This window comes from Eublepharis macularius, chromosome 13 (assembly GCF_028583425.1).
Source record: "Eublepharis macularius isolate TG4126 chromosome 13, MPM_Emac_v1.0, whole genome shotgun sequence".
In the NCBI taxonomy this organism is placed as follows: Eukaryota; Metazoa; Chordata; class Lepidosauria; order Squamata; family Eublepharidae; genus Eublepharis; species Eublepharis macularius.
Genome location: NC_072802.1, coordinates 13,637,450 through 13,664,092, shown reverse-complemented (window position 1 = coordinate 13,664,092; position 26,643 = coordinate 13,637,450). Strand labels below are relative to the sequence as shown.

Sequence of the window (26,643 nt, the reverse complement as noted above, 5' to 3'; positions counted from 1 at the left end):
CGCAGAGGAAGGCAATGGCAAACAACATCTACCGGAACACCCCTTGAATGGGGGTTACCATGAGTCAGCAGCAACTTGAAGGCACATTCGTCATCTTATGCCATAAATTAATGTACCTGGTGGAACGCTCTGTCTGAGGACACCCAGGCCCGCCAAGATCTTGTCTCCTTCAGGCGGGCCTGTAAGACGGAGATGTTCCACCAGGCGTATGGTTGAGGCCATCAGGGATTCCACCAAATGAGCCTCTCTCCCGGTCTCCTCTATGTCTGTAGGGGGTATTGACCATCTACCCCCCATATATGAGTGACCATGCATGGTTAAGCCACACCTCCACCTCCATCAGATGCTATATCGTTTTTATACGGTGAGCAGGTGTTTTATTAGAAGGCTGTGTTAAATTAATGTGATTTTATCTCTGTATATTTTATTTATTGTTGTGACCCGCCCTGAGCCTGCTTGCAGGGAGGGTGGGATATAAATATAAATATACTCCTCCTTAAACTGTAAGAAGATTCGGCTTTGTTTTACTTAGTAGGCAAATTCTAAATGAGGAACTTGAACAGTCTGTAATAACTAGACAACAAAAAAGCACTGTAGACATCCCCATGGATAAACTAAATTTAAAAAATCATCCACTTTCGCATCCTATCTAAATTTTCAACATATGATGTAATGTATTCCAACCAAAAGGCACACTTAGTATCACCTATGAAGACAATCAAAATAGATGGTTGAGGAAGTGCTCTGGTGTTTTCTGCCAAGCTTTTTTTCCATCACTTAACAAACTACAGCTTCTGTCCTTTAACAAAAGGAATACATTGTGCCACATTTCATACTGTCCATTTATTACAAAATATTTTGTATCCTGAGGGGCATCGGAGCTGAATCACTATCTGGGCAGCCCAGGTTTGATTCCCTGCTCTGCCCTGGAAGCTCACCGGGTGACTTTGGGCCAGTCACACGCACTCAGCCTTACCTACTTCACAGGGTTGTTGTGAGGAAAAATGGAAGAGAGGAGAATTATGTAAGCAGCTTTACGAGACCACCTCCCTCCCTATGTTCCTCTGCGGCAGTTTCGCTCATCTGAACAGGGTCTCCTGCAGATGCCAGGCTACACATGGGTGAAATCAACAGCAGCCCGTACATGGGCTTTCTCTGTGGTGGCCCCCACCCTGTGGAACGGCCTGCCTGAGAAGGTCAAGAAAGCCCCCACTCTCCTGGCTTTCCACAAATGATGCAAAACTGAATTATTCAAAAAGGTTTTTTACTCAAATGGGAGAGCTGTATTGTAGGGATGGGGTCTCAGGTGCTTCACTAATGTGTTAGGGACTGCAGACTTGACCATTATGTTGCCTTACATATTATCTGTTGCTTTAAATAGGTACTCCTATGTACTACCTGTGCTTTATGTTGTCTAATGTACTAGAAGTGATTATGTCCTGTTTCAGTATTTTCTTCTGCTCTGTATTGGATTCTTGCTAATGCTATGTCTTTGTAAACTTGTATCTATTTACCCTATGGCATTGTTTATGGAAATGTCCTTGATACTGTGTGGAAATGTACTTGATACGGATTGCACTGAGCTCATACTGTGTAATCCGCCTTGAGTCTCAGTGAGAAAGGCGGACTATAACAAACAAACAAACAAACAAACAAACAAACAAACAAACAAACAAACAAACAAACAAACAAACAAACAAACAAACAAACAAACAAGTAAGTCCGGGGGGGATTAAAAATCTTAAAGGGAAAAAGAAGCCTTCAAACTTTCTCTAAAAGGGTTAGAAGACCCTTTTCCTGCTTTCAGATGCTGCCCTGCAATGCAATCAACAGCTCGACCTTATGCAGATGCTAACCTTGGTGAGCTCCACCAAGCTAAACCAAAAAATACCCCGCGGTAGAAAGACAAAAATCTCTAAATGAAACTAATTCTTAATATTTTTTCTAATACATTAAAGTGCAAAGTGCTAATAATGTGCAATAACTACATATAAATAATACATCCATATACTTAATAATCAAGCCACTCCGTAATAATAGTAATAAATAGCTATTAGAAAGTCCAATCACAGTCCAACTGGTGAGAAATCCATAAATCAATAAATATCCGTTTTTCTTTTGTAGATAATAGTTCCTGTTGTAAGAAACTCATGGAAGTGACCTTCACAATCCGCTGTTAAACAGGAGAGCACCAAAGCCGAACGTTACATCAACAAGCCAGCTGACGGGTTTTTGCTCCTTTCGTATCCACACTTCTTCATAGGCTTTAATCTTAAATTAAAGGTCACACGTAATACAGCAGCTCATCACCAAGTCAGTTCAGGCTGATGGAACAATACCGTTAAGTCAAGCATGCCGAAGTTCACTGGTTTCCCTGCACACTTGTCTCTGCACAGGATTGCATTGTGTTAGGCACAACGACTTATTTCCTTCTCTTCTGTCAGCACAAGGTAACGCAACCACTATGCTGCTTTGTATACTTCATAGTTATACCCGAAACAATGGGCTAAAACTACATGCACAAAGGTACCGGCTGGATATTAGGAAGAACTTTTTCACAGTTAGAGTAGTTCAAAAGTGGAATCAGCTGCCTAGGGAGGTGGTGAGCTCCCCCTCCCTGGCAGTTTTCAAGAAGAGGCTGGATGAATACTTGTCAGAGATGCTTTAGGCTGATCCTGCACTGGGCAGGGGGTTGGACTAGATGGCCCCCTGTACGGCCCCTTCCAACACTGTGATTCTAAGTTTGCGTTGCAGTGAAAGCCAGAATGAACTCTTGAGTATACTGCAGGTGAACATACATCAGTTAGGGGTGGTGTTCATTCTCAGTACTTAATAACAATAACAACAACAACAACTCACACCATGGTAACCTCAAAACTAGACTACTGTAATGTACTCTACACAGGCTTCCCCTAAAAGTCACTTTAAGGACTCCAGCTGATACAAAATGCCACAATTCAATTATTATCAGGAGCTAGGCAGAGCGCGCGTATTACTAGTCACTCCACTGGCCAACCCATCAGTTACCAGGCTCAGTTCAAGGTTTTAACTATCACATCCAAAAACCCTTCATGGCCTTCGTATCAGCAGGACTGCCCCTTTCCCTGTGCTCCGCCACGGCAACTTTGCTCATCTCCTCCTGCAGCCACCACCTTGCAAATGGGCAAAATCGACAGCTGCCTGTACATGAGCATTCTTTGTGACGACGGCCCCCATCTCATGGAATGGCCTGCCTAAAGAGGTCAGAGTAGAAGAAAAAATGATTAAATATAGAGATCTGGCAATAGAAACTACCCAACTATGGATGAAGAATACAACTGTCGTGGCCCAGTCTGAGAGCGAGGTCTCCTCTGGGGGAGAGGAGCCTCGTGTAGCCAGCCAGGACTCCTCGGGAGAAGAGGAGCCCTGTGTAGCCAGCCCCAGCCCTGACTCAGCAGAAGCTGGCAATCAGGAGCAACAGCTGCTGGCTGATCAGAGCTTACAGCCAGCAGCTGAGACACCAGCACCCTCTAGCCCCAATACCACAGGGGAAGCTCAGCCAGGGACATCCCAGGCTACGGTTGCAGTACAGCCAAGGGCCTCCACCCCTCCCCCAGGTTCACCCATGCCCAAAGAACACTGCAGACAGCGCCAGAGACTGGAACTGCAGGAGAGACGGCGCAGCGCTCGCCTCCTGAGCCAACGCCAGCTGCTGGAGAGTGATGATGAGTAGCGTCAGGATGGAGCCCCAGCAGCTGGCTGAAAACCACTCCTGGCTATAGAAGCCAGTCTGGAGGAACTGTTGGGCGTGGAAGCAACGTGTTGACTACTTGCAACCACGCCATGTTTCTGTGTACCTTGCTTGTGCCTGCTTTTGGATCTGATGCTATTGGTAACTGACCTTGGACTGTACCTGACCTAGCTCCTGGACTCTGGACTCACTCCTGGCGTTATCTCGTGCTCTGACCACCGTTCTGACTTGGCTCTTGCTCCTGGAACTCCCCATTGGACTTGGTGTTGAGGCTTGGACTTGAACCACCCTGCTTGGGCTGGCCCAGCCCGTGACAACAACAGTAGTCCCCATTGTCATAGGGGCACTATTTCAAAATAGTGGAAACTTGTATCAGCTCAGCAAGACCAATCAATGAAAACATGTAATCTTTATTATTATTGATTGTGTTGTGTGAAATTTGAACAACAACAACAACAACATTTGATTTATATACCACCCTTCAGGACAACTTAATGCCCACTCAGAGCGGTTTACAAAGTATGTTATTATTATCCCCACAACAAAAAACCCTGTGAGGTGGGTAGGGCTGAGAGGGCTCTGAGAGAGCTGTGACTGAGCCAAGGCTTCAAGTGGAGGGGGGAAATCAAACCCGGCTTTCCAGATTAGAGTCCTTCCTGCAGACTCTTCCCAGGAGATAACTAACAAAGTTGCCAAATTTTGCCTTTGGGTGTGTGGCACACGCAAGCAGCTGACTGAGCCCCAATAACTTACTTCCTTGCTGGAGAAAGGTATCATCTCCCTGCTACAACCTGTGTCCACAGTTCTGTGCTTGTCACACTACACACTATTCTCATTTTTAATGTCTTTTATTCTATTTTTCTTTTACTCTCCAGAGCTGATTCTGTATCGAAATAAATTGGTTGACTTGGTGACTTGATAACTCTGATTTTAAGAGTATGTACAGGTATACCTCAAGGGAGTGGAAAGTCCATTGTGTAACTGCACTTACAGATATACTACCTATTTACTTGTCAGCAGGACTGAGCTCAAATCCATCCTCTGGGCTGGGAGAATAAAAAACAGTGCCGATTAACTACCTCCTCATATCATGAAGCTACAGAGCAGGATTTTTTCTTTAAAAAGTGATCTGACTGGGTATTTGTGTTTTTAAGGAAGAAAGGTGAATAAACACTCAACTGAATTAGAGTATTTGCAGTGATTTAATATTTTTTTAAGGCAGAAGTATGGAGAAAAAGGAATGATAAACAGTCTATCAGTGTTCAAAGCACTGATCAATACATTACCAACTGCCTTCTGTTCTGACGGTTATGCGCTTTTTTGTTTTTACCAATTAGCCCCCCTATAGAACTTCTTCAAAGCACTTAGACGGCTAACAGTGCAATCCTAAAAAGAGTTACTCCAGTCGTAACGGGCTTAGACTGGAGTAACTCTACTTAGAATTGCACTGTAAGATGTTCATTCTATTTCTTGGATATAAGCTATCCCCTCTCTCCAAAGCTGCAGTTACCTCTGTGGGGCTATCTGTACCCAACTTCCAAAAGTACTAGGGGTAGAGAGAGAGCTTTACCTTGGGACATACCCCCCCCTTCTAGAGCTAGCTGTTGAGCTTTGGAGGGCAAGAACATTTTATTAAAACATTAATAAAGAAAATAATTTTACATCAGGAAACGGTCTGTTTCCCCCTATCCCTGCACATAGGTAATTACAACTTGTGAAGGGGGGGAGGAGGGGATGGAGAACAGTATGGGGGAAAAGCTATTTTTACTGTTTATTCCTCTGAAACATAACCAATTAACATCTCAGTTGCCAACTGCCATTTTCCCCGTAGGAAACCTGCATCAAGCTTAAGTTACTTTCCCCCTTGGATCCCAGTTCACTGAGAGAAAGGTGGACTTACAGATGTTTGCAATAAATAAATTTAACAGGTAAAACTGCCTTGAGCTCTCCCACACATTAAAAAAAAATCCAAAACCACGCAGCACTTCCATAGTTTGCTTGGAAGCGTCAAGGAAAACTGCCAGAGCAAAGGCTGAGAATCAAACACAAAAGTTTTGTGGCAGGAAGCTGCAATTCCGAGAGATCCAACAAATGTTATTTGTATTTGCCTTAACTAGGAAATGGCTAATCCCCCGGCAGACATAAATGCCTTCCTTAATGCCCAAATCAGATCTGGGAGCAAACAAGAAGATAGCATTAAAATGACCCGAAAGGTAACAGGGAAGCTCCAAAACTCTTTTAAGATAAAGACACAGGCGATAGACTTTAACCCCTCATCCATTCAAAGCTGACCAAAGCATTGTTCTTTGATTTGCAATACATTTCCTGTGCACAGCGTAAGAACCACGCAAAGGGAGAATGCTTAAGTTCGTGATGTTTTAGAAAGCATTCTACTGAGTTCTAGTTTTATCATCTGCCTTGAGTCGAGCTAAAAAGGTAGTAAATATATAAATAAAATTGTGGCCCAAGCACAGACAAATGGATGCAAACTATGGAAGTGTAGAGTAGTTGTTAGAGTGTCAGACTAGATGTGGGAGATCCAGGTTCAAATCCCCACTCTGCCATGGAAGCCCACTGGGTGACCTTGGGTGACCCCCTCTCAGCCTAACGTTGAGAGGATAAAATGGAGAAGAAGAGAATGATGGAAGCCACTTTAGGTTCCCCCGTGTGGAGAAAGGTGGGGTACAAAGGATACAAACAAAATAAGCTTGAAAGAGAGCATAGGCACAGACAACGTATTTACAGAACAACACAGCCACCCGCCTGAAACTATCTTCATGGAAGACACCAGATTCAGCCACCTGGAGTGGAACTCCATTGACCTTGCAGAGAACTTTTACATCTAGTTGCTCTTTAAGGCGTTACTGGACCTGAATCTTGCTCTTCTACTATAGACCAACTATGGCTACCTACTTGAAATTATTTATTCATATTCTTTATATTCTACCTTTCCCATTGAGGCACAAGGCGGATTACTGAGAGACAGGGCTTTTTTTCAGGGGGAACGAGGGGGAACGGAGTTCCAGAACCTCTTGAAAATGGTCACATGGCCGGTGGTCTCGCCCCCTGATCTCCAGACAGAGGGGAGTTGAGATTGCGAGCGGCACAGAGGGCAATCTCAACTCCCCCCTGTCTGGAGATCAGGGGGCGGGGCCACCGGCCATGTGCCCATTTTCTCCTAGGGCAACCCACTGAGTTCCACCACCTCTTTCCCCAGAAAAAAAGCCCTGCTGAGACACATGCCTCTTCTCCCATTAGATCTGGCAAATCCACCAGTCTCGGCTAGACCTGCTTGCTGGGCAAGACCAGCTTTGCTCCCAAAAGAGAGAGACAGAAGATAATATGGGGGGGGGGGGGGACTTAAGCACAAGGACACTGCAGCACACTACTAATGCTACACTTCTGGGAGGGAAACCTCATGCACACCATCGCATCTGATGAGCCCGTGCACATCCATTCATTTTAGACAGGTGAGGTGCAAGCACTGTTGCCAGGGTCGTCCCCCGCCCCCCCCCCCCCCCCGTTATGGAGTCTGCTCTGGACTATGTCAGTTTCCTGCCTTGCTGTTCTAAGACTCTGCCAAGAACTCTGTTAGGGGCAGCATTGCCCATGCCTGCCTCCTGCCTCCTTGGACACTAACCCCACCTGGGCCCAGAGCCAGGCTACTAGCATCACAGTGCCAGCTGGGAGGAACCCCCACGAGCCTGGCCAGGCACCCCCTGGTCAGTTCCCGCAGGGAGTTCCTTGCAGGACAGTCACTGAGTCGGCCCCCACCACTGGGCAGCCTGCTGGCCAGCCCACCAAAAGTGCCAGGAGAGAAGCCATATTCTCAGGCCGCAGAGAGTCACCATGGACAATTTGCTCTGAGGCTGCCATTCCAAGACCAGGCTCCTGTCACGTTCATGGAGCCCAGCCTCGCCCTGATATGTATATTGCTGGAAGCCGCCCTGAGATGGGAGCTACGTGCCAACTGTCCTTCTTCCTAAGGTGTCACAATCATACATTCAGACCCTAAAGTGGCCCATTAGTGATAGTTATAGAACCATCAAGAACCATTTTGTTTCCCCTCCTGAGAACCACCTGGAAGGCCCCCGCCTCAGGGTACATTTTTGGGTACTTAAGCAGGCCCTGCCTGCCATGAGGTGTGCATCATTCCTCTCCCGACCCCAACCGTCACTCTGCGTATCTAGCACAGGCATTGGATATTGCCCCGCTTCGCTGCTGCTTCTCTGCTTCTTGCCATGATCAGGTAACGTATCGCCCCACTTCTTCAATCTCAAGTGGGTTCCTTGCCAATGCAAACGGCTCTATTTTTCCAACCTTTATTTCCTATCTCTTATATGTTTCTTGCTTGTATGTGCTATTGTAGGCTTATACAACATCCTAGTAAACACGTTTTGTATTGATTAGTTGCCGCCTCTTTATAGCGTGAGAAATCTGGAAGTACAGACTCTGGTATACATTGGTAAAGAGCCGCGCTAACTGAAGCCAAACTGCTAGCTAATTTCCCCTTAAAATAGCAGTTCTGGTAACAGCGCATAGGAAAAACTGCCAATCGCCACTTGCAACATACATGTGCTTAGGAAAAAACTGCCAATCCCTACTTTCCTACATTGAAGCCACGATGGCAAAGAAAGATTCCACATGCCCTATTACTTCTACCATTGCATGCCCTTGGCTGCACAGGGGAGGTAGGTGGGCACTCAAGAAAGGCCTTTCACAGCTGTGGCACTTGAACAGGCAGCTCCCTCCCCACAGCATTCTGCCTGGCACTGAATTCATGAAACTTTAGGTAGCAGGCAGAAGTATTTGCTGTTTTCCCAGGCTTTTTGTTGGTTTCTTCCCAGCCCTTCTATTTCCCGAGTACTCGCAGAACAGCCTTGAAATATGTAGCAGGCGCTCCAAATGGTTAGCGTTATTCTTGCCTCACTATTAGTTCCATGTCACTGTTGCTCTACTTTTAACTCTTTTGATATTTGATTGCTGGAAGCAGGGCTTTTTTTTTCTGGGAAAAGAGGTGGTGGAACTCAGTGGGTTGCCCTTGGAGAAAATGGTCACATGGCTGGTGCCCCCCCCCCCTGATCTCCAGACAGAGGGAAGTTGAGATTGCCCTCCGTGCTGCTCGGCGGCGCGGAGGGCAATCTCAACTCCCCTCTGTCTGGAGATCAGGGGGCGGGGCCACCAGCCATGTGACCATTTTCAAGAGGTGCCGGAACTCCGTTCCACCGCATTCCTGCTGAAAAAAAGCCCTAGCTGTAAGTCACCTTGGGAGCAAAAGTGGAGAGTGCAGGATAGAGATTTTTTACATAAGTTGTGCACAGAATGCACAAACAAAACCCGGAACCAAGTCTTCCACATTTAATCATCGTTATAACATTGTTTGTTTGTCCTTGGCACACGTCTCATGGAAATCAGAGTTTCATCTAAATCAGAGGTGCCAATGGAGGAACGGAGCCACGTCTGCTCTGCAATCCCCACCCACAAGTGTCAGATCTTGCCGGATAAATCCCTCAAGCAGATAAATCCCACTGCAGACACTCAGGTGTAAGAGTGAGATATATCAGTCGCAAGGCACTCAGACAGGGTCATTGACAGAAGTGACGCAAGGGGGGTGAGCAGTGTTAATTATAGGGGAATGTTCCTGCCCCTGGGAATAGGAGACCGTTAGGGTTTTGGCACGAAGGGTCCAGGCCTGGGAGAGAAGGGAACAGGGAGGAATGAGTTCATCACAGTTCACAGGGAGGACTGGCTCTGGCCGGCACTCCAAGGCCACGTTCTCAAGCTGGCCGGGAAAGTGAAAGCAAAGTACCTGCAAGATAAGCAGTTAACAGCCAAGTAGCAACTAAGTTCCCGTTACACATTCTCAGAGGATCAGAGCATTATGCATAAAAACAATCATGGCAGATATGCTGGAGTGTATCTGACATACTGCTCCCGCAAAGGTGCCCCCCCTTCTAGCAAAATGGCCCCGGTTTCCCTGGGTAAGCTTTATGAAATCTGCGCACAAGCCTTGGGGCATCTGATTGACATCAGAGGCTCTCACCCACTCCACATGACTTTTATCAAAATGCACCCATTGAATCAAATAAAACAATTCTCCACGTTTCAGTTTAGAGTCCAAAATATCTTCAGCTTTGTAGTGGGGCTGTCCGTCCACCAGGAGATGGGGGGAACCCCCCATTCCGGATGCCACTTGTCAGGGGGTGGAGCTTTCTTCAGGAGGCTGAAATGAAATACAGGATGAACATTTCTCAGATTTTTAGGGAGTTTCACTTCCACTGTCACTTCGTTAATCACCCTCACCACCTCGAAAGGCCCTAAAAATTTCCACCCCAGTTTTTTGCTCGGTTGCTCCCCCCGCAGGTTCTTGGTAGAAATGTACAAAATCTCCCGCTTGCAATTTCCAGGGAGCAGAGCGTTTTTTATCAGCCTGCTTTTAATAATCCTCTTTAGCCTTGTCCAGGGTCTTCCTGATTACTTCCCACTGGTTTGTTAGGCTGGACCATCACTCCCTCTTTTGCTAGTCTCTGCCGTCTGAACAAACGACATGGCTTTGCCATTAACGGGGAGGCCCCAGTGGAGCTGTGTACAGAGCTGTTATAACAGTACTTTGCGAAAACCAAAAAGTCCATCCAGTTATCTTGTTGATAATGAATACAGCATCTTAAATATTGCTCCAGCACCTGATTAACTCTTTCAGTTTGTCCATCAGTCTCGGGGTGATGGGCATACTTGAAGCAGCTCCTTCTAGAATTTAACTACGAACTGCACTTCCTGTCAGATATTACCTTCTCTGGAAAAGAATGCAGTCTGACCACATGTTGCAGTCAGGATTTTAGAACAAGGAATGAAGTGTGCCTGCTTTGAAAACAGATCCACCACCACTAAAATCACAGTCTTTCCCTTGGAGAGGGGGGAAGCTTGGTAATAAAATCCATAGACACTGTGGCCCAGGGCCGGGAGGGGGTTTCCAACAGTTGCAAAAGTCCGGGGGGTTTCCCCCCCCTTTTCTTTCCCATCAAGCACATTTGGCAATTAGAGATGTACTGCGAAACGTCCTGCCTCATAGCTGGCCACCAGAATTGTCTCTGTACTAGGTGCAGGGTTTTCAAATACCCAAAATGTTCTGCCAGCTTTGCATCATGGCAGCTTTTCAGTACTTTCCCTCTCAGGCTGGCTGGAATGTACAATTTCCCTTGTCGGTACCAGCCACCATGCTCTCCTGGATCTAGTTTATCCCCTGGTAGGGCATCTCCTTCCTTTTCCGCCTCCCCCTTTACTTCCGCCTCCCATTCAGTGAGCTGGGGAGGTGGGGCTGCTCGTTTTGCCTGTTGCCGGGTGACGACTGCCCCTCCTCAGCTGAGTAGACGAGAACATAGTGTCCACCACCGCCTCCTTCTGACTGTCATGTTGGGGGAGGTATGAGAGGGCGCCTGCTAGGAAATTAGATTTGCCTAGGAGATGTTTCAACACAAAATTGAATTTAGAGAAAAAAACTGCTCACCACAGCTGCTTAGGACCTAATTTGCACAGGGTGCATAATGTCTCCAAGTTTTTTGGTCCGCATTGATCCCCCAATAGTCCACACACAGTCTCAAACCCCCATCCTTTTTCTTCCAAAATAACACCGGTGCTGCGTGAGGGAAGCTAGCGGGATGGATGAAGCCCCAGGCCAAATTCTTGCCAATAAACCTCCGCAACTGCCCTGGGCTCATTGAATATAATTTCCCCTTTGGCAGTTTCTCCCCCAGGATCAGTTCAATGGCACAGTCAATAACTTGGGGGGGGGGGCTCATCAGCTTCCTTCTCGTCAAACACTTGATTTAGGTCTTGGTACTCAGGGGGAATCAGTTCCTTCTCCTCCCCCGTTAGTAGCATAGTCTCTGGGAGGGAAGGGGCAGCGGTCCCCCACTCTCTGTTCCATACTTGTTCTTGGCAATCCCCCCCTAGCGAAGCATAGCTCTCCCACTTTCCACCGCACATATGGGTCGTGGTCCCACAGCCAACATATCCCCAACACCAAAGGAAATTTAGTGGCTGCACTAACTATGAAAATCCAGGCTTCCCAGTGGCTTCCCTTCCCCATGGGGGTGAGTTCAGTCTCGTAATTAGGAGGGGTCCCTCTCATTTGAGATCTGTCCATTTGTTCAAATACAATGGGGTGGGCTAGTTTGCACATGTTCAGTCCCAATCCTGTCACTAATGCAGGAGCAATTAGATCTCTGGTGCAGCCAAAGTCAATTAATGCTCGCACTCGGATGTGCATCCTCCTGGGGTTTACTAAGGTGACTGGCACATAAAACAGGGCCCCTTTTGGTCTCACCTCTTCAGGTTTCAGTTCCTCAGTGACCTGCTGGAGGGAACTCCTCACAGCAGATCATGGTCATTTCCTGCTGGCTGGTTGGGGTCCTATTCCTCTCCTGACGGGTCTCTGCTGGACGGCTCTGTCTCTTCCCCCAACTTTAGACTGGTTGTGCCCTTGCTCCTCGCTTGTACTGGCTTTTGGGTCATCTTGGAGGATCCCATGGGACGTTTTCAAGCCTTACGCCCTTTTCCTGGGGCTTCTCCCTTTGACCCAGGACAATCAGTGGCAAAGTGGCCTGATCCCCCACACTGCAGACACAGGCCCTATTTTAAGTGAAGGACCCCTTTGGTCTCAGGGGAGCGGATCTTGGGAGGTTTCCTCTCCCTCATGCTGGTTTCCGAGGAAGGTTTGCAGGGGCCCACTTAGTGCTGCATCCGCAGGAGCTTAACTACCTGGTCCTGGTCCTCAGATCATCTTGCATCAGTGCCTTTGCCACCAGGTCCAGGTTTAAGCCTGCCTGGAAGAATTCGATTTTCATTCCCTCGGTCCAGTCTCTCACTTTGGCCGCATATGGCCTCATTTCGGCAGTGACAGTTGCCTTGTCACATCCACTTCAGTTCGGTTCTCGCCCGCTCCTCCTCGAGTGGGTCGTCAAACTGCGTTCCTAGGGCCCTGATGAACGCTTCTAGGTCCTGTAGTTCTGGGGCACACGCCCCGTACAGAGTGACATACACCGCTTTGCTGCAGGGCCTCCCAGCCGCGAGCCCAGGTAGCTCACTCGGCTATGCTCGTTGGGGAAGGTGTGGCCCCACTCTTGGAAGAATTCCATTGCCTGGACCAGAAACAAGCCCAGTTCTTTGGGGTCCCCCCTCAAAGCGAGCATCCAGTCTACACCACCCCTGGGGTGGAGGGGCTGCAGGTTCTCCTTGGGGTCTGGGGCCCAGTGCTGGTGCACCCACGTTGGGTGATGGTCCAGCAGGCAGCCCAGGTAGGGGCAGGCGTCTCGTCATCTCCTGGATACCTCCCAACATCTGTTCCATCCCATCTTTGATGTCATCTAACTCCTCCCAGCTGGCTCGCACTTCTTCTTGAACCTCTTGGAGGGTTTTGGGTTGGTCTGGGTCGCCCGGCTTGCCTTTGTTTGACTCCTTGTTCTCTTCTCCTGTTCTGTCATCATCAGGGTTGGTGGGTATCTCCTCGGGGTTGGCCAGCGCCTCCTCTAGGACTTCGACAGGGTTAGTCATGTAGAGGTTGAACAGCTTACTTCGTCGTCTCAACTTCTCATTTCACTCTCAGCGGCTATCCGACCCTCGGGGTGCCTGTTCTTGGGTGGTGGTCATTAGCCAGTTCAGGTGGATCATCCCCAACTTGGGACAGGCTCTGAGTACTTTCTGCACTTCCCCCCCCATGGCCCCGCGGTTGGCTGGGGCTGGATGGTGGTCCCTCGGGGGTCTCATGAGTTCCCTTATCCACTTCATCTGGCGTGATGCAGGTAGTGAAATTCTGGGTCTTGGTTCCAGAGGGGTTTTAAGGATTTCTGCCAAAATGTCAGATCTTGCCAGAGAAATCCCTTAAGCACTTCACTGCAGACACTCAGGTCTAAGAGTTAAAGTTACTTTATTAAAGAGATATATCAGTCGCAAGGCACTCAGACAGGGTCATTGGCAGAAGTGACACAAGGTGGGTGAGCAGCGTTAATTATAGGGGAGCGTTCCTGCCTCCGGGAGAGGGAGACTGTTAGGGTTTTGGCATGAAGGGTCCAGGCCTGGGAGAGAAGGGAACAGGGAGGAATGAGTTCATCACGGTTCACAGGGAGGACTGGCTCTGGCCAGCACTCCAAGGCCATGTTCTCAAGCCGCCGGGAAAGTGAAAGCAAAACACCTGCAAGATAAGCAGTTAACAGCCAAGTAGCAACTAAGTTCCCTTTACACGTTCTCAGAGGATCAGAGCATTATGCGTAGAAACAAACATGGCAGATATGCTGGGGTGTATCTGACAGCAGGTCTATAGCCAGGAAGTGTAAGGATACACTGAAGGGGGTGGCTGAAATGACTATTACTAACTCATCTTTAAACAGCAAAGCTCTAAATAGAAATCCAGTGTGATTAATTTACTAGTAATTACCAGGTGCTCATGCAGACCCCACATTCTAGGGTAACCACTTATGGATATTCCATTCACAACAGAGAGTCCAACATAATATTGGAGACTTCCACAGACGATGAATAATGCACTTTCAATGCACTTTAGCAATCTTTTGCAAGCAGATTTTCCCATTTCACACAGTGAAATCTAGTTGCAAACTGGATTGAAAATTGATCAAAAATGCATTATTCAGCATGTCTGAAAGCAGCCATTACCCATGGTAGCATTGCCCACACATGCCCCATAGCCGTGGGCTTGCCCCCCTGCGCCATAGGGGCATTAAGGAGGAGCATGCTCCACCAGGGCTGGGAAAGTGAGCAAAGGCCACAGGGTATGTTTAAGTGTTTGACTCTGTGAACTGCCTTGAGTCCCCTGGTAGTAAAAGTGCAGGACAAGCATTTTTTTAAAAAAAATGGAGCTATGACTTAGTGCTTGGAAGGAGTGCATCAATCTATTAAGGGATGATTTTGGTCTAAGCAAGTCACTCCTCACCTGGAGTTATATAGGAACAGCTGAGGCAAAAAAGCACCACGCTAGAGATTCAATAATGCTATCCAGTACATATTTTATCCCACCCTTCTTCCCAGACTGGCATGCATTTTATTTTCCAAACAATCTTACAAGCTTAGAGAGTCTTGAGCCCAAGATAATCTAGCAAGCCTCAGGGCAGAGTGGGGATCTCAACCTGCATCTCCTAGCTGCTAGTCCGACACACTAACCACTAGTCCAGTCTGACCTTGCAGGCATCCTTGCAGTGTGATAGCAGCCACCGCCAACCTGGCGTGCTACAGCATCCTCTGACCTTGCATGCCCTGTCCTGCCCTCTCAGAGGTCCAGAGATGTACTGCCTCTCCCACCCTTCCCAAGAAGTTAGCCTCTGACGTCAGGGCTGCCAATAAGCAGCAGAACGTTTTGGAAGGGAATGATAAGTCACCACCAGGGGTCTGCAGCAAAAAAAAAAATCAGCTTAATTGGAATCTATTATTAGAGAATACCATATATTTGGTATTCCTTTTATCTGGGACAGATTCTCAATTCAGGTTTGATTTCCACAAGGAATAACAAATATATTCAGCCATTATTCCCTAGGGGAAAAACTTTTCAGGAGGTTGGGAGGGGCATTTTTCAAGCAAACCACCAAATTTGCAGGGAACCTACTCCTGCCTATCCACTAAGGTTCCCCCAAATTTTAGAAAATTGGACCCAGGGGTCCAATTCTACAGGCCCTGAACAAAGAAACCTTAAGCAAAGGGCTAACTCTGGGCCAAAATCCACTTCCAATGCAAGTCCCAATGCAAGCTGAATCAACAAAGCCCACCAGACTCAAACTGAAGCAAGAGGACATCACCACACCAGAGAATCCCACCAGAATCAATGTCAAACCAGAGAATCTCACCAGAACTAAACTGAAACAAGGAAGAACACTGTTTCAAGCCTGTTAAGAACCAGAGGAGTTAGCCGTGTTAGTCTGTAGTAGCAAAATCAAAAAGAGTCCAGTGTCACTCGAAGAACCCAGGTAGGAAGAACCCACGGCCAATGCAAGCACAACAGAACCAATGCAAAAAAACCCACCCCAAACTGAACCAAGGAAGAATAATGTTGCAAGTGTAACAGAACCAACCACCAACATCAAACCATTACCAGACAAGCCTGGGTGAACCTCACTCCTCCTCCCCTTGGGGAAAAAAGCCCAGGAAAATCTTGGAAAGTTGAGGGAGAGAAAAAAAACCTGCAAGAGCAACCAGACAACTTTTAAAAGGCCATAGCTGCATTTGTCAGATAAGATACAATACAACTTGCTTATCTTGACAATCTTCAATACAGTTTACATGGAAACAAGTTCAACTAAAATCAGTGGAATCTACATCCATGAAACCGTGTTTATGACGGGGAGATAAACCACCTTGCAAACTGAGCCTAAACATTCAACCAACTTCACTGGGATTTACTTCCAAGAATGTGCAGTTCAGATGAATCCTTAATTTCTTTGAAATGAGGTCCCAAGCACATTCAGAGGGGGTGAAGAAAAGACAGAACCTTCTACACGGTGGATCTGATCCAAAAGAGTCATTCCACAGGCAGAAGGCATCTTTGGTTCACAGAAAGGATGCTTTACATCCAAGGCTAGAACTGTACCTAGGAAACCTGAAACTAAATCCAAATGTTCTTCCACTTGAATACACGCAAGTTCTTGCACACACTGAAGCATGAGAACAAAATTTAGTGACGACAACACGTGTGCTAGCATCCATTTTTTCCCCACTTCTTTGCATCCAACCCATCATGTTTACGATTGGGACATAAAACTCTGATCACTGTTGTAATATCTAAGAATGGGGCACAAAAATCAGGGCAAGAGGACATCATTCAACACACATGCCCTTGGGCAGATCTGTTCTAGAGAAGCAGCAAATAAATAACGCAGATAAACACATGACGGCATCACACCAGCCATGCAGGTTGACACAACAGTGTGAATGCGCAGAGCCAGAGAAGCCAGCCACAGTTAGCACAAGTATTCTGGTGTAAGTATCCTGGTTGTATGGATGTGGCCAGAAGAAAGAATGCAAAAGCAATTCTGATTTGTGGATGGCTTTATTAGCCTGTACAGGATTAATGCAGCGCAACCCTGTGCAGAGTAACTCCAGCCTAAGCCCATTGATTTCCATGGGTTTAGAGTGGAATAACTTTGCCTAGGCTTGCAATGGGCAGCAAGGCTTATAATGTCATGCAGCACACCTGTAGACCCAGAACTCTGGTTTTTAACAGCATTTACAGGAGCATTCCTGTCGCCTGGAACACAGACCGTCATCCTGATTCTGAGAGTATTTATTTAATGAAACATCTACACCCTGCCTTTCCTTATGGCTCAAGATAGCTTATAAGTCATAATTACAATTAAAAACAAATAGATTAAACCCCCAGATACCCCCTCCCAAAAGATGCCTGCAGCTTACACCCTGTGAAGCCCAAAAGTCCCCGGGTCTTCATCCTCCAAGAAGTGTCATCTTCTTTCCACAGTCCCCAAGACCAGGCAAGACACCAGAAAAGTATACAGGTTGACCTTTAATTGCTTATCTCCTTTACAGCACCAGTTCCAGAGATCAACCACCACTTTGTAGCCTGGCTGGTTCCCCTCTCATCACCTCGATCTGCTCCCCACTAGGTGCTAGGCCACGTTTGCACCCTGAGTCCTTCTCCAAGCTCCTTGAGCTCCTGGTCCTGGCTACTGCATCCTTCCAGAGATAGGGAGCCAAGCTGCCTGGGACAGGTAGGAAATGTTCTTTCCAGCTTCCTTCTTGGCCAGGAATACTGCCTTTCAGGCCTCCAGGGTACTTGGTATTCCACGCCTGACTTTCAACAGTACCTTCCCAACACGCAAGGCAGCTGCCTCTCGTACCCCCTTCAGCTGGGGCCTTTCATTCCTCTTCCCTCATTTGCTGCTTCTACTCCTGACCAAACCCTTCCACTCAAGGAGCCCTTTGCCCCCAGGAGGCCTTTGCCCCATAGGGAGACAGTGCTGGTTCGCCTTCTTCTCTGCTGCTCTTCCCTTGCTGTTTGCCAGCCCATCCAGCTCTCTTCTCAGCTCTACGATTGGGCTGCTGCCTTCTTTGGGGCAGTACCCTGCTCCACCCTTTCTCCCCCTGCCCTCCCAAGGGCAGTGTGCCCTGAGCTGTGACACACCTCATTCAAAAGCCTGGCAAATAAAACAGCCTTGCAGTGCCTCCTGAAGATTTCTCCTCTCACTTCAGAAAGCCCACTTCACAAAGTGGGAGCAACAATGGGAAAACCAGGGGCTCTAGCTGATGCCAGGCAGGCCACTTTAAGGGGGGGGGGACCTGTAGGCAGAAGTCTTAAGACAATAGTTGGTGCACATGGAGAAATGGGGGGAAACGGTCCTTTAGATATGCAAGGCTTAATCCATGAATGGCTTTAAAGGTCCCAACCAGCACCTTGAATTGACTGTCAACCAATGCAGCTGTTTACAGTGGGCAAGATACGGTCTCATTGGCTAGGCCTACAGTAAGCAGGCTGTCACACTGTGAACCACTTGCAGTTCCCAGGTTGTCTTCAAGGGCAGCCCAACGCACAACATGTTAATGTAATGTAATGTAATGTAATGTAATGTAATGTAATGTGCTTAAAAATGAGACAGTTGACAAACCAGATGCAGCTGATAGAAGGTGCCCCTGGCCACTGTGCCAACCTGCAAGACTATTCAGAAGAAAATCCAGTGGGGGAAATGCACACAGAATTGCAAATCTGCAGATGACACCAGACTGGGAGGAGTTGCAAACACCCTTGAAGATAGGGGAGAATTCAGTAAGATCTGAACACACTGGAAAAGTGGGCAGATTTGAATAAGATGCAACTTAACATGGATAAGTGCCGGGTGCTCCACCTGGGTAACAAAAATGCAAAGCTGGCATACTGGATGGGGATACACTTCTGGGTAGCAGCGTGCGTGAACAAGATCTTGGGGTACAGTTGGCTGGTCAATGACTATGAGCAGTCAGTGTGATGCAGCAGCAAAATAGGCAAATGTAATCTTGGGTTATATTAACAAAGGCATAACATCCAAATTACAGGCCTCACTTCAAAAAGGATGTGGACAAACTGGAACAGCCCTATGAGGAAAGACTGAGAGCCAAGCTACAAGTAACGCCTGACACAGGTTGGACACTTGTCAGCTTACCTCAAGTTCTGATGGGAAATTTAGGCATCCCGGTCTTTCAGCTTGGCTCTCCATTTAATTGAAGTTTACAGAAACCCCTCCCCAACCCCCAGCGGAGGGGAAGGGGGGCGCCCGGCGAGAGCCCAACGCCTGCACTCCCCTCCCAACCGCATGTTCTCCCTCCCATAAACTGCCATTCTGTAAACTTCAATTAAATGGAGAGCCAAGCTGCAAGACCAGGATGCCTACATCTCCCATCAAAACTTGAGGGAAGCTGACAAGTGTCCAACCTGTGTCAGGCGTCACTTGTAGTTTGGCTCCTAGTGACCTGGGAATATTCAATTTGGAGAACAGGCAGTTAAGAGAAGACATGGTTACTCTCTTTGAGTATTTAAAAGGCTGTCACTTGAACAAGGGAAGGGAGCTGTTCCTGTTGGCAACGGAGAATAGGACTCAAAACAATGAGTTTAAACTACAGGAGGGAAGGAACTAGCTGGACGTTAGGAAAAACTTCTTCACGTTAAGAGTAATTCAGCAGTGGAATCAGCTGCCTACGGATGTGGTGGGTTCCCCCTCGTTGGCAGTCTTTAAGGAGTGGCTGGACAAATACTAGGCGAGGATGCTTTAGGCCGTTCCTGCCTCGGGCAGGGGGTTGGACTAGATGGTCTGTAAGGCCCCTTCTATGATTCTAGTCTTCAGAAATCAGTTAAGTTCCTGAGTACTGAAAGGAAGGATTCGCCTCTCATCATGGGAATGAAACCTCAAAGTACAGGGAAACAACAGGTGACAGCCGGATGCAAAGGTAATTCATTGGCACTATGATAAAGCAGTAATTTTTTTTAGTTTCACGATCCTGCACTGGTTGGCAATGGACTGCTCTCCTGCTTGGTTTTGGGCTGGCCCATCACCGCTTTGCCAGCCAGTTGCACACCATCGAGTGCACCCGCCAACACTCGCCTTCTTCAGTGTCCATTGTTGTATGTGTTTGTTTTGTGCTTGAGGAAAAACTAGTTGGATCAATGGGGTTTTGGACTAAGAGAGGGGATTAATGGTTGGTAACTGTAGTTTTTAGTTAAAAGCATATAGAGCCTCATTTTCCCACCCCCAAACAGAACAGTGTTCACATGTGCAACCACGCAATACTTGCCTTGACAACTTTCCCCAAGCATTTTTCAGGGTCTGTAAACACTGAACCCCGTTGTGGCTCAAACCCAGTGTGTGCTCAAACCCAGTGGGTTGATGATTTGGAGGAAGGACTGTGTTCTGCATGACGGTGGTTCTTTTAAGTACAAAAGCAGCTGTCCCAGAGTCTCGTTTCCCCACCCCCACCCCAGAAAGAACAGTGTGTGCCTGCGTAGCCAACGCTCGCCTTGCGTGCATGCAGTGGGCTGAAACTCATGAAAACAGAAAAAGCCAAATGGATTAAATCCAAGCCAGCAACACCCCAGCCAGTAATAACCAATAACAGAACCAATAATGGAACGGAGTTCGCTTGGAAACGCCGAATACAAAACTGAAACAGAAATGTTGTAAATGCGCTCCCCTAGTATGGATTGACCTGTTCATCCTACATAAAGACCAGAAGGGGACTGTTGACACATAATGGCACATATCCCATTAGAGGATGACCAAGTTATTGGCCAAAGTTGATATAATTGATCTTACTGGGTCACATTTTGCTGTACTCTGGAATTCTTGTCGTCATAAGACAATGTTAAAGTCCAAAACTTATTTTTCATGTGAATTCAAGAGCTGGGCCCTCAGTGTATTTTATATCTTTACAAACATCAAGAGCCTGGGCTCACGTGTGTTTAACCTCAGAATGCTTTGAACGTAGCCCCAGAACCTTCCAAAGGAACCAATGACAAGTACTTCTGAGTTCACACAGAGCATCTCTTGCACTGGGGTCCCATGTTACAAAGCAGGCAACCTAAACCCTTCCACTTCTTTTTTATATAATAACCACCATTAAGAGATTTCTACAGAAATTATTTCTACTCACCTACCGTTCTTCTCCTGCTTTGCTAATAGAAAGGATGAACACGTTTTTCTTTACTTTTGTTTTGCACTTCTGTGTTTATGCTAAAGACAGGTCCAAAGAACTGGTGGTCTTTATGTTTTCTCAAGCAACCGCTTCCCTGGCCTTTGATGCAACCTGAGATTGTTTTGCACCGAGTGTGGCCTAACCTATTTCAGTTCTCCAAACAGCACTTAGCTCCATTTCTAAATCTACTACGAACTGCAGGTAAGAGCTTTCCCAGCATGCCCAGCTATACCCCCTCCTCAATGCCAGGGTGGTAGTGGTGGTACTCGACATCCAGCCCAAAGAAGAATTCTGTTAAACTGACAAATGTGCACACGTTGCAACATTTCAGTTGGTTCAGAAAAAGGTATCTTCCTTGTTGCTTCCTGCTATATGTCTAGCCAGCAAGAGCTCATTAGCTAGCAGGAAGCAGTGTGAAGTAAAAGAGGATCTTGACCGTAGCATGGCATGGGACAGGCCACAAAAGCCCTGGTGCATATGAAAATCAAGGAGCCTCAGAGCAGCTCCAAGAGTAACAAAACTGTATTGTGTCATGAGTGATTGTGTACTACAGCCCATTTATTGAGGCCCACAAAAGTTTCTGCCACAATAAATCTGTTGGCTTTCAAGGTGCCACAAGTCTCTGATGTGTTATCTTATGCAGAGCATTGTAGCAAGAACCACACACGGCTGCTCTTTTGGAATCCTACCTGCACAAACTTGCAGTTCTATAAACATCCCCCAGAGAGAAAGGAAGAGGAAGTCCAGAATGGGTTTGAAACCAACAGGGTTTAAAATCCCAGTAGGCTAAGGGGGGAATTGTCCCAAGGAAGCGTAGATATGAGTTGGCAGCCTGTGCTCCGTTGCTCCTTTAGAGGCAGAAAGCCAGGCGTGATATATTCAAGAAGCTTCCCTTTACAGACTGTAAATAAAAGCAGCAAAAATACACCCTGACGTGAGAATCTATCTCATTAAATCCAGTGAGGCTTACTTCCTACAAGGACTGCAAGACGCTGCAAGACACACTTTTGCCTCGCAACATTCCCGTGTTTTGGTATCAGAGGGCCACACGTGCTTTGGGTGTACAACTCTACCATCCAACTTACGCAGGATATTTAACTTCAGCTCCACAGAAGAACACATGGAATGCCCTCCACCCCCAAGGAAAAACAAGGAGGCCCCCCCTTTACTCTATAGGAATCCACAAGCCAGGATGGAGGCTGCAAATTCTAGCTTCTGTGGGAGTAAGCCCCATAGGGAAGGGTAGGGTTTCCTTCTGTGTAAAGAGTAGGAAGCAGAGCAACTTACCCCTTTCACCAGAGGCGCAGCTACACACAGGACAGCCAGCAGCACCGTCCCCCTGCAGCGGGAAGCAGAAAAGAGGGAGGACCGAACCTCACCTTACATATTCCGGGCATCGAGATATTCCGCCCCCTCCCCCCGCCGCGCACCGGGCCTGTCCCGAGGACGCGGGACGCGGGTTGCCAACCTCCAGGCGGGGCCTGGAGATCTCCCGGAGCTGCAACTTCTCTCCAGGCCGCTGAGAGCGGTTCGCCTGGAGAAATGGGCTGCTTCGGACGGGGCACCCTGCGGCACTGCGCCCTGCTGAGGTCCCTCCCCAGGTTTCTCCAGGAATTCCCAGCCCCGCGGGGACTCACCCTGCACGCATCTTGCTCGCGGCCGAGAGAAACGCGCTGCGGCCGGCCGACGGGCTGCGGGCGCTGCGCCCCCTCCCAGGCTGGAGCCGCGACCTGCCGCCGCAGCCGCCAGAAAGCGACGCTCCGAAGCTGGACGGCGAGGGAGGCGGCCCGAAGGCGCCGGGCAGAGGCGAGGCGAGGCGAGGCAGCCCCCGGCCTCCCCTCCGCGAGAAGCGAGCGCGGCCGGCGCGGGGCTCCGCAACAGGAGAGGCGAAGCGCCGGGGAGGACTCGGGCAAAGCGGCGTCGGGGGAGGACCGAGGCGAGGGGCGGGCCGCGGCGTCAGGCGGGGCGGCACAAAGCGGCAGCGCGGAGCGCGCCCGCCCGCCCGCACACGTGCTCGGGCCCGGGCCGGCCGGGGCTGCCCTTCCGCGGCGCCAGGGAAGAGTGGCCAGGCGGGTCGAGGTCTGCAGGCAGCGGCACCGGTTTACTCGAGAGTAAGCCCGGCTGGCCTTCAGCCAACGTTAGAACGGCAGGATTGGCGTCCAGGGGCGCCCCAAACAGAAGCCTGGGAATACCTCCCTTTTCATTGCAGGACTGGAACCGGCGAGAGGGGAGCTCTGGCACCAGCCGGGCCGAGAGAACCATCGGACGCTTGTTCTCCCATTGTGGCTCCGTGTGCGCTGCTGGGGAGGCGAACCACACAGACTTGAGCATCCCCTGTAAGGTGGCTTGTGTAGAGAGACTCCAAGGTGGACTCCGGTCCTGCTCTTCCACTGCAGGCCAACACAGCCACTCACCTAAACTTGCCAACATTAGAGGACACCCTGTGAATCCCGGTCCCTCGGTAGGGTCGCCAACCTCCAGGTGGAGCCTGGAGTTCTTCCGGAATTAGAGCCGGACTCCAGACTCCAGAGATCTGTTCCCCTGGAGGAAATGGCCGCTTCAGAGGGTAGGTAAAGGTGGTCCCCTGTGCAAGCACCCAGCCATTACTGACCCATGGGGGGACGTCGCATCGCGACGTTTCCTTGGCAGACTCTTTATGGGGTGGTTCGCCATTGCCCTCCCCGATGCTTTCAGAGGGTGGGCATCGCATAATCCCTGAACTCCTTCCCAAACTCTCCCCCCCCCCAGTACTGCCTCCAAATTCCAGGGTTTTCCCAAGCCACAGGCGGCAACCCCGCCAGAAGCGCCGTCCAGGCCCCTTCTATTCACAGGGGCAGGATCATTCCGAACCTTCAAGGACACGAAGAAGGTTTACTCCTCAGTAAATCTGTCTAAGATTAGAGAAACCTGTCTAGGCTTGGGGTGTAAGGCGCACATTCCATAGGCACGCTTACTCGGAAGTAGGGGCTGGGGAACAAAGCAGGACATGTACTGGATCAGTCCGTCAGAAAAAAAAAGATGCAAGCCAAAGCAGCAGAAAAGATCCCATTTTCCCTGCTCCGAAATCGGAAAGGCTGAAACTGTCTCGAGGACGAGTTTTGCCTGCCTTTACACTCTGAGAAGTTCATGGCCCGATTAGTATTCGGGAGCTTCTGCAGTCAAGGAGAGAAGGCTATTCCGCCCGAAGTGCTTTGCGGACTGCAGCTCGTTTCGAAACAAAATCCAGGCCTCTGCTTTTTAAGCGCCCGAAAGGCTGCTGCTGCACCTATGAAAACGCCGGTGAAAGCGCCGGATTAAATATAGAATTATGCGGAGCACAACTCAGCCCGTGCGTAAATCCGTCCAGTTCCGCTGAGTTCAGTGAGCCACCCGAGCCTCTGCAGGATTTTTAAAAAGCATGTCCCAGTAGAACCACTGGGGCTTACTCTCGAGGGAGCATGCAAAGACCAGCAGCCTGAAACTGCTATCGGTAGCATGACTGGTGTTTAATAGTAAAGACCTTTAAGACTAGCCAACTTTATAAGCATAAGCTTTCGAGAACCACAGCTCTCTTCATCAGACGCAACTTTATTGTAGCGTAAGCTTTCGAGAACCACAGCTCTCTTCGTCAGATGCAACTTTATTGTAGCATAAGCTTTCGAGAACCACAGCTCTTTTCGTCAGATGCAACCGTGGTTCTCGAAAGCTTATGCTACAATAAAGTTGGCTAGTCTTAAAGGTGCTACTGGACTTTTTACTGTTTTGCAACTACAGGCTAACACGGCTAACTCCTCTGGATGTATGAATGGTGCTTGAGTGCTTCTGTTGGGCCAGATCGTGCCCACAGTGCTGTGCACCAGCGCTTGCGCCGCCTGCTTAGACGCATCCTGAGGCCGGGGCCGAACTCGGTTGGGCTGCGCGACTCTGAATTCCGCTCCGAATTACGAGGGAGTCCAATGCACGCTTACCTGGGATTAAGCCCCATGCGACGTGGCGGGACTTACTTGTGAGTAGACAGTGCACTGCACTGCAAGCCCCAGGATTGCGAGAGGACCGAGCGCTTCCTCTCCACAGTAGAGAAATGCAGGGTTTACTCGCCAGCAATCCGACTGAAACCGCTCACAAGTTCCTGGGAGTTTTAAATGCAACCAGGCACACGCCGTTTTGCTGGTCACATAAAAACTGTGTCACAGTTTATAAGGCGATAGGAGAAAAGGCGACGCTTCCCTACCCAAAGAGCGCCTAAAGATGCGGCCCGATCCTATGCAATGGTTACTGGAAGCCAAGTCTGGTGTGGATTAAAGGGATTTACTCCCAAGTAACACGGTAGCCGCTGTGCAATTCACTCGCATATGTTTGCTCAAAAGTAAGCCTCATTTGATTCAGGGACTTATTCTCAAATAAGCCGCATCCTATACAAAAGACGTTAGGGAGGCTTACTCCTCGGTAAAAGTGCGCAGGGTCGCAACCGCTCCCTCCCGTGCTTTGCAGAATAAACCACGCCAACAAAGACGGGCGTTCTCCGTCCTTGCTTGAGCAGGCCTCTACCTGCCGCTTCCTTGGAAGGGTCTCGGATCCAACACCAGGGCAGACCCCCACCCGACCCCTTCTTCCGCCCCCAAATGATGTTGTTGCGAAAGACTGAGAAAGCATTAGATCCAGAGGAGTTAGCCGTGTTAGTCTGTAGTAGCAAAATCAAAAAGAGTCCAGTAGCACCTTTAAGACTAACCAATTTTATTATAGCATAAGCTTTCGAGAATCAAGTTCTCTTCGTCAGATGCCTGATCAAAACTGGGCAGATACAGAAGAGGAGGGGGAAAGAGAGAGAAAAAAGGGAGGGGGCATAAATCACAAGAAGGCAGAATGCAATTAGCATGGAGGCTATCAAAACATTCCTTTGCTTGGAAATGTAAACATTTCCTTTTGGTGTGCAGTCAGTTTGTAGCAGTGAAGGTATCCAATTCCTATGTAGTATAAGCCTTCGATGACCACAGCTCTCCCTGCCAGCTGCATCTGACAAAGAGAACTGTGGTCCCCGAAAGCCCACACCAGGCGTCACTGGGCTCCCCCAGATCACGCCTCTGTAAAGAGAATCTGTTACCTGTGGTAATGTGATAACCATTCATAGTCTCTATTCAGTCCCCGCTTGACAGAGTCAAATTTGCATATGAATTCCAATTCCAACCTTTCAAAAACAAAATCCAACGGGAGGCTGCTGAATTGGAATTCATATGCAAATTTGACTCTGTCAAGCGGGGACTGAATAGAGACTATGAATGGTTATCACATTACCACAGGTAACAGATTCTCTTTACAGAGGCGTGATCTGGGGGAGCCCAGTGACGCCTGGTGTGGGCTTTCGGGGACCACAGTTCTCTTTGTCAGATGCAGCTGGCAGGGAGAGCTGTGGTCATCGAAGGCTTATACTACATAGGAATTGGATACCTTCACTGCTACAAACTGACTGCACACCAAAAGGAAATGTTTACATTTCCAAGCAAAGGAATGTTTTGATAGCCTCCATGCTAATTGCATTCTGCCTTCTTGTGATTTATGCCCCCTCCCTTTTTTCTCTCTCTTTCCCCCTCCTCTTCTGTATCTGCCCAGTTTTGATCAGGCATCTGACGAAGAGAACTTGATTCTCGAAAGCTTATGCTATAATAAAATTGGTTAGTCTTAAAGGTGCTACTGGACTCTTTTTGAGAAAGCATTGTGATTGCAATGTAAGCGTTGAAACCATACACGGACCTGTAACTGAGAGAACA

At 48.5% G+C, this 26,643-nt stretch overlaps 1 protein-coding gene across 1 annotated transcript in view; it reads right to left on the bottom strand.

The window, feature by feature from the left end:
- COL4A6 (collagen type IV alpha 6 chain) overlaps positions 1 to 22,761 on the bottom strand; it is a 294,347-nt gene extending 271,586 nt beyond the window's left edge. Inside the window, exons 1-2 of the mRNA XM_054996028.1 lie at positions 22,537 to 22,761; positions 22,187 to 22,238 (exon numbers count right to left, since the gene is read on the bottom strand). Coding sequence (XP_054852003.1) covers positions 22,187 to 22,238; positions 22,537 to 22,547 — 63 coding nt within the window. The 5' untranslated portion in view covers positions 22,548 to 22,761. The remainder of the gene's footprint in view (positions 1 to 22,186; positions 22,239 to 22,536) is intronic.
- Between the last annotated feature and the right edge of the window lie 3,882 nt (positions 22,762 to 26,643).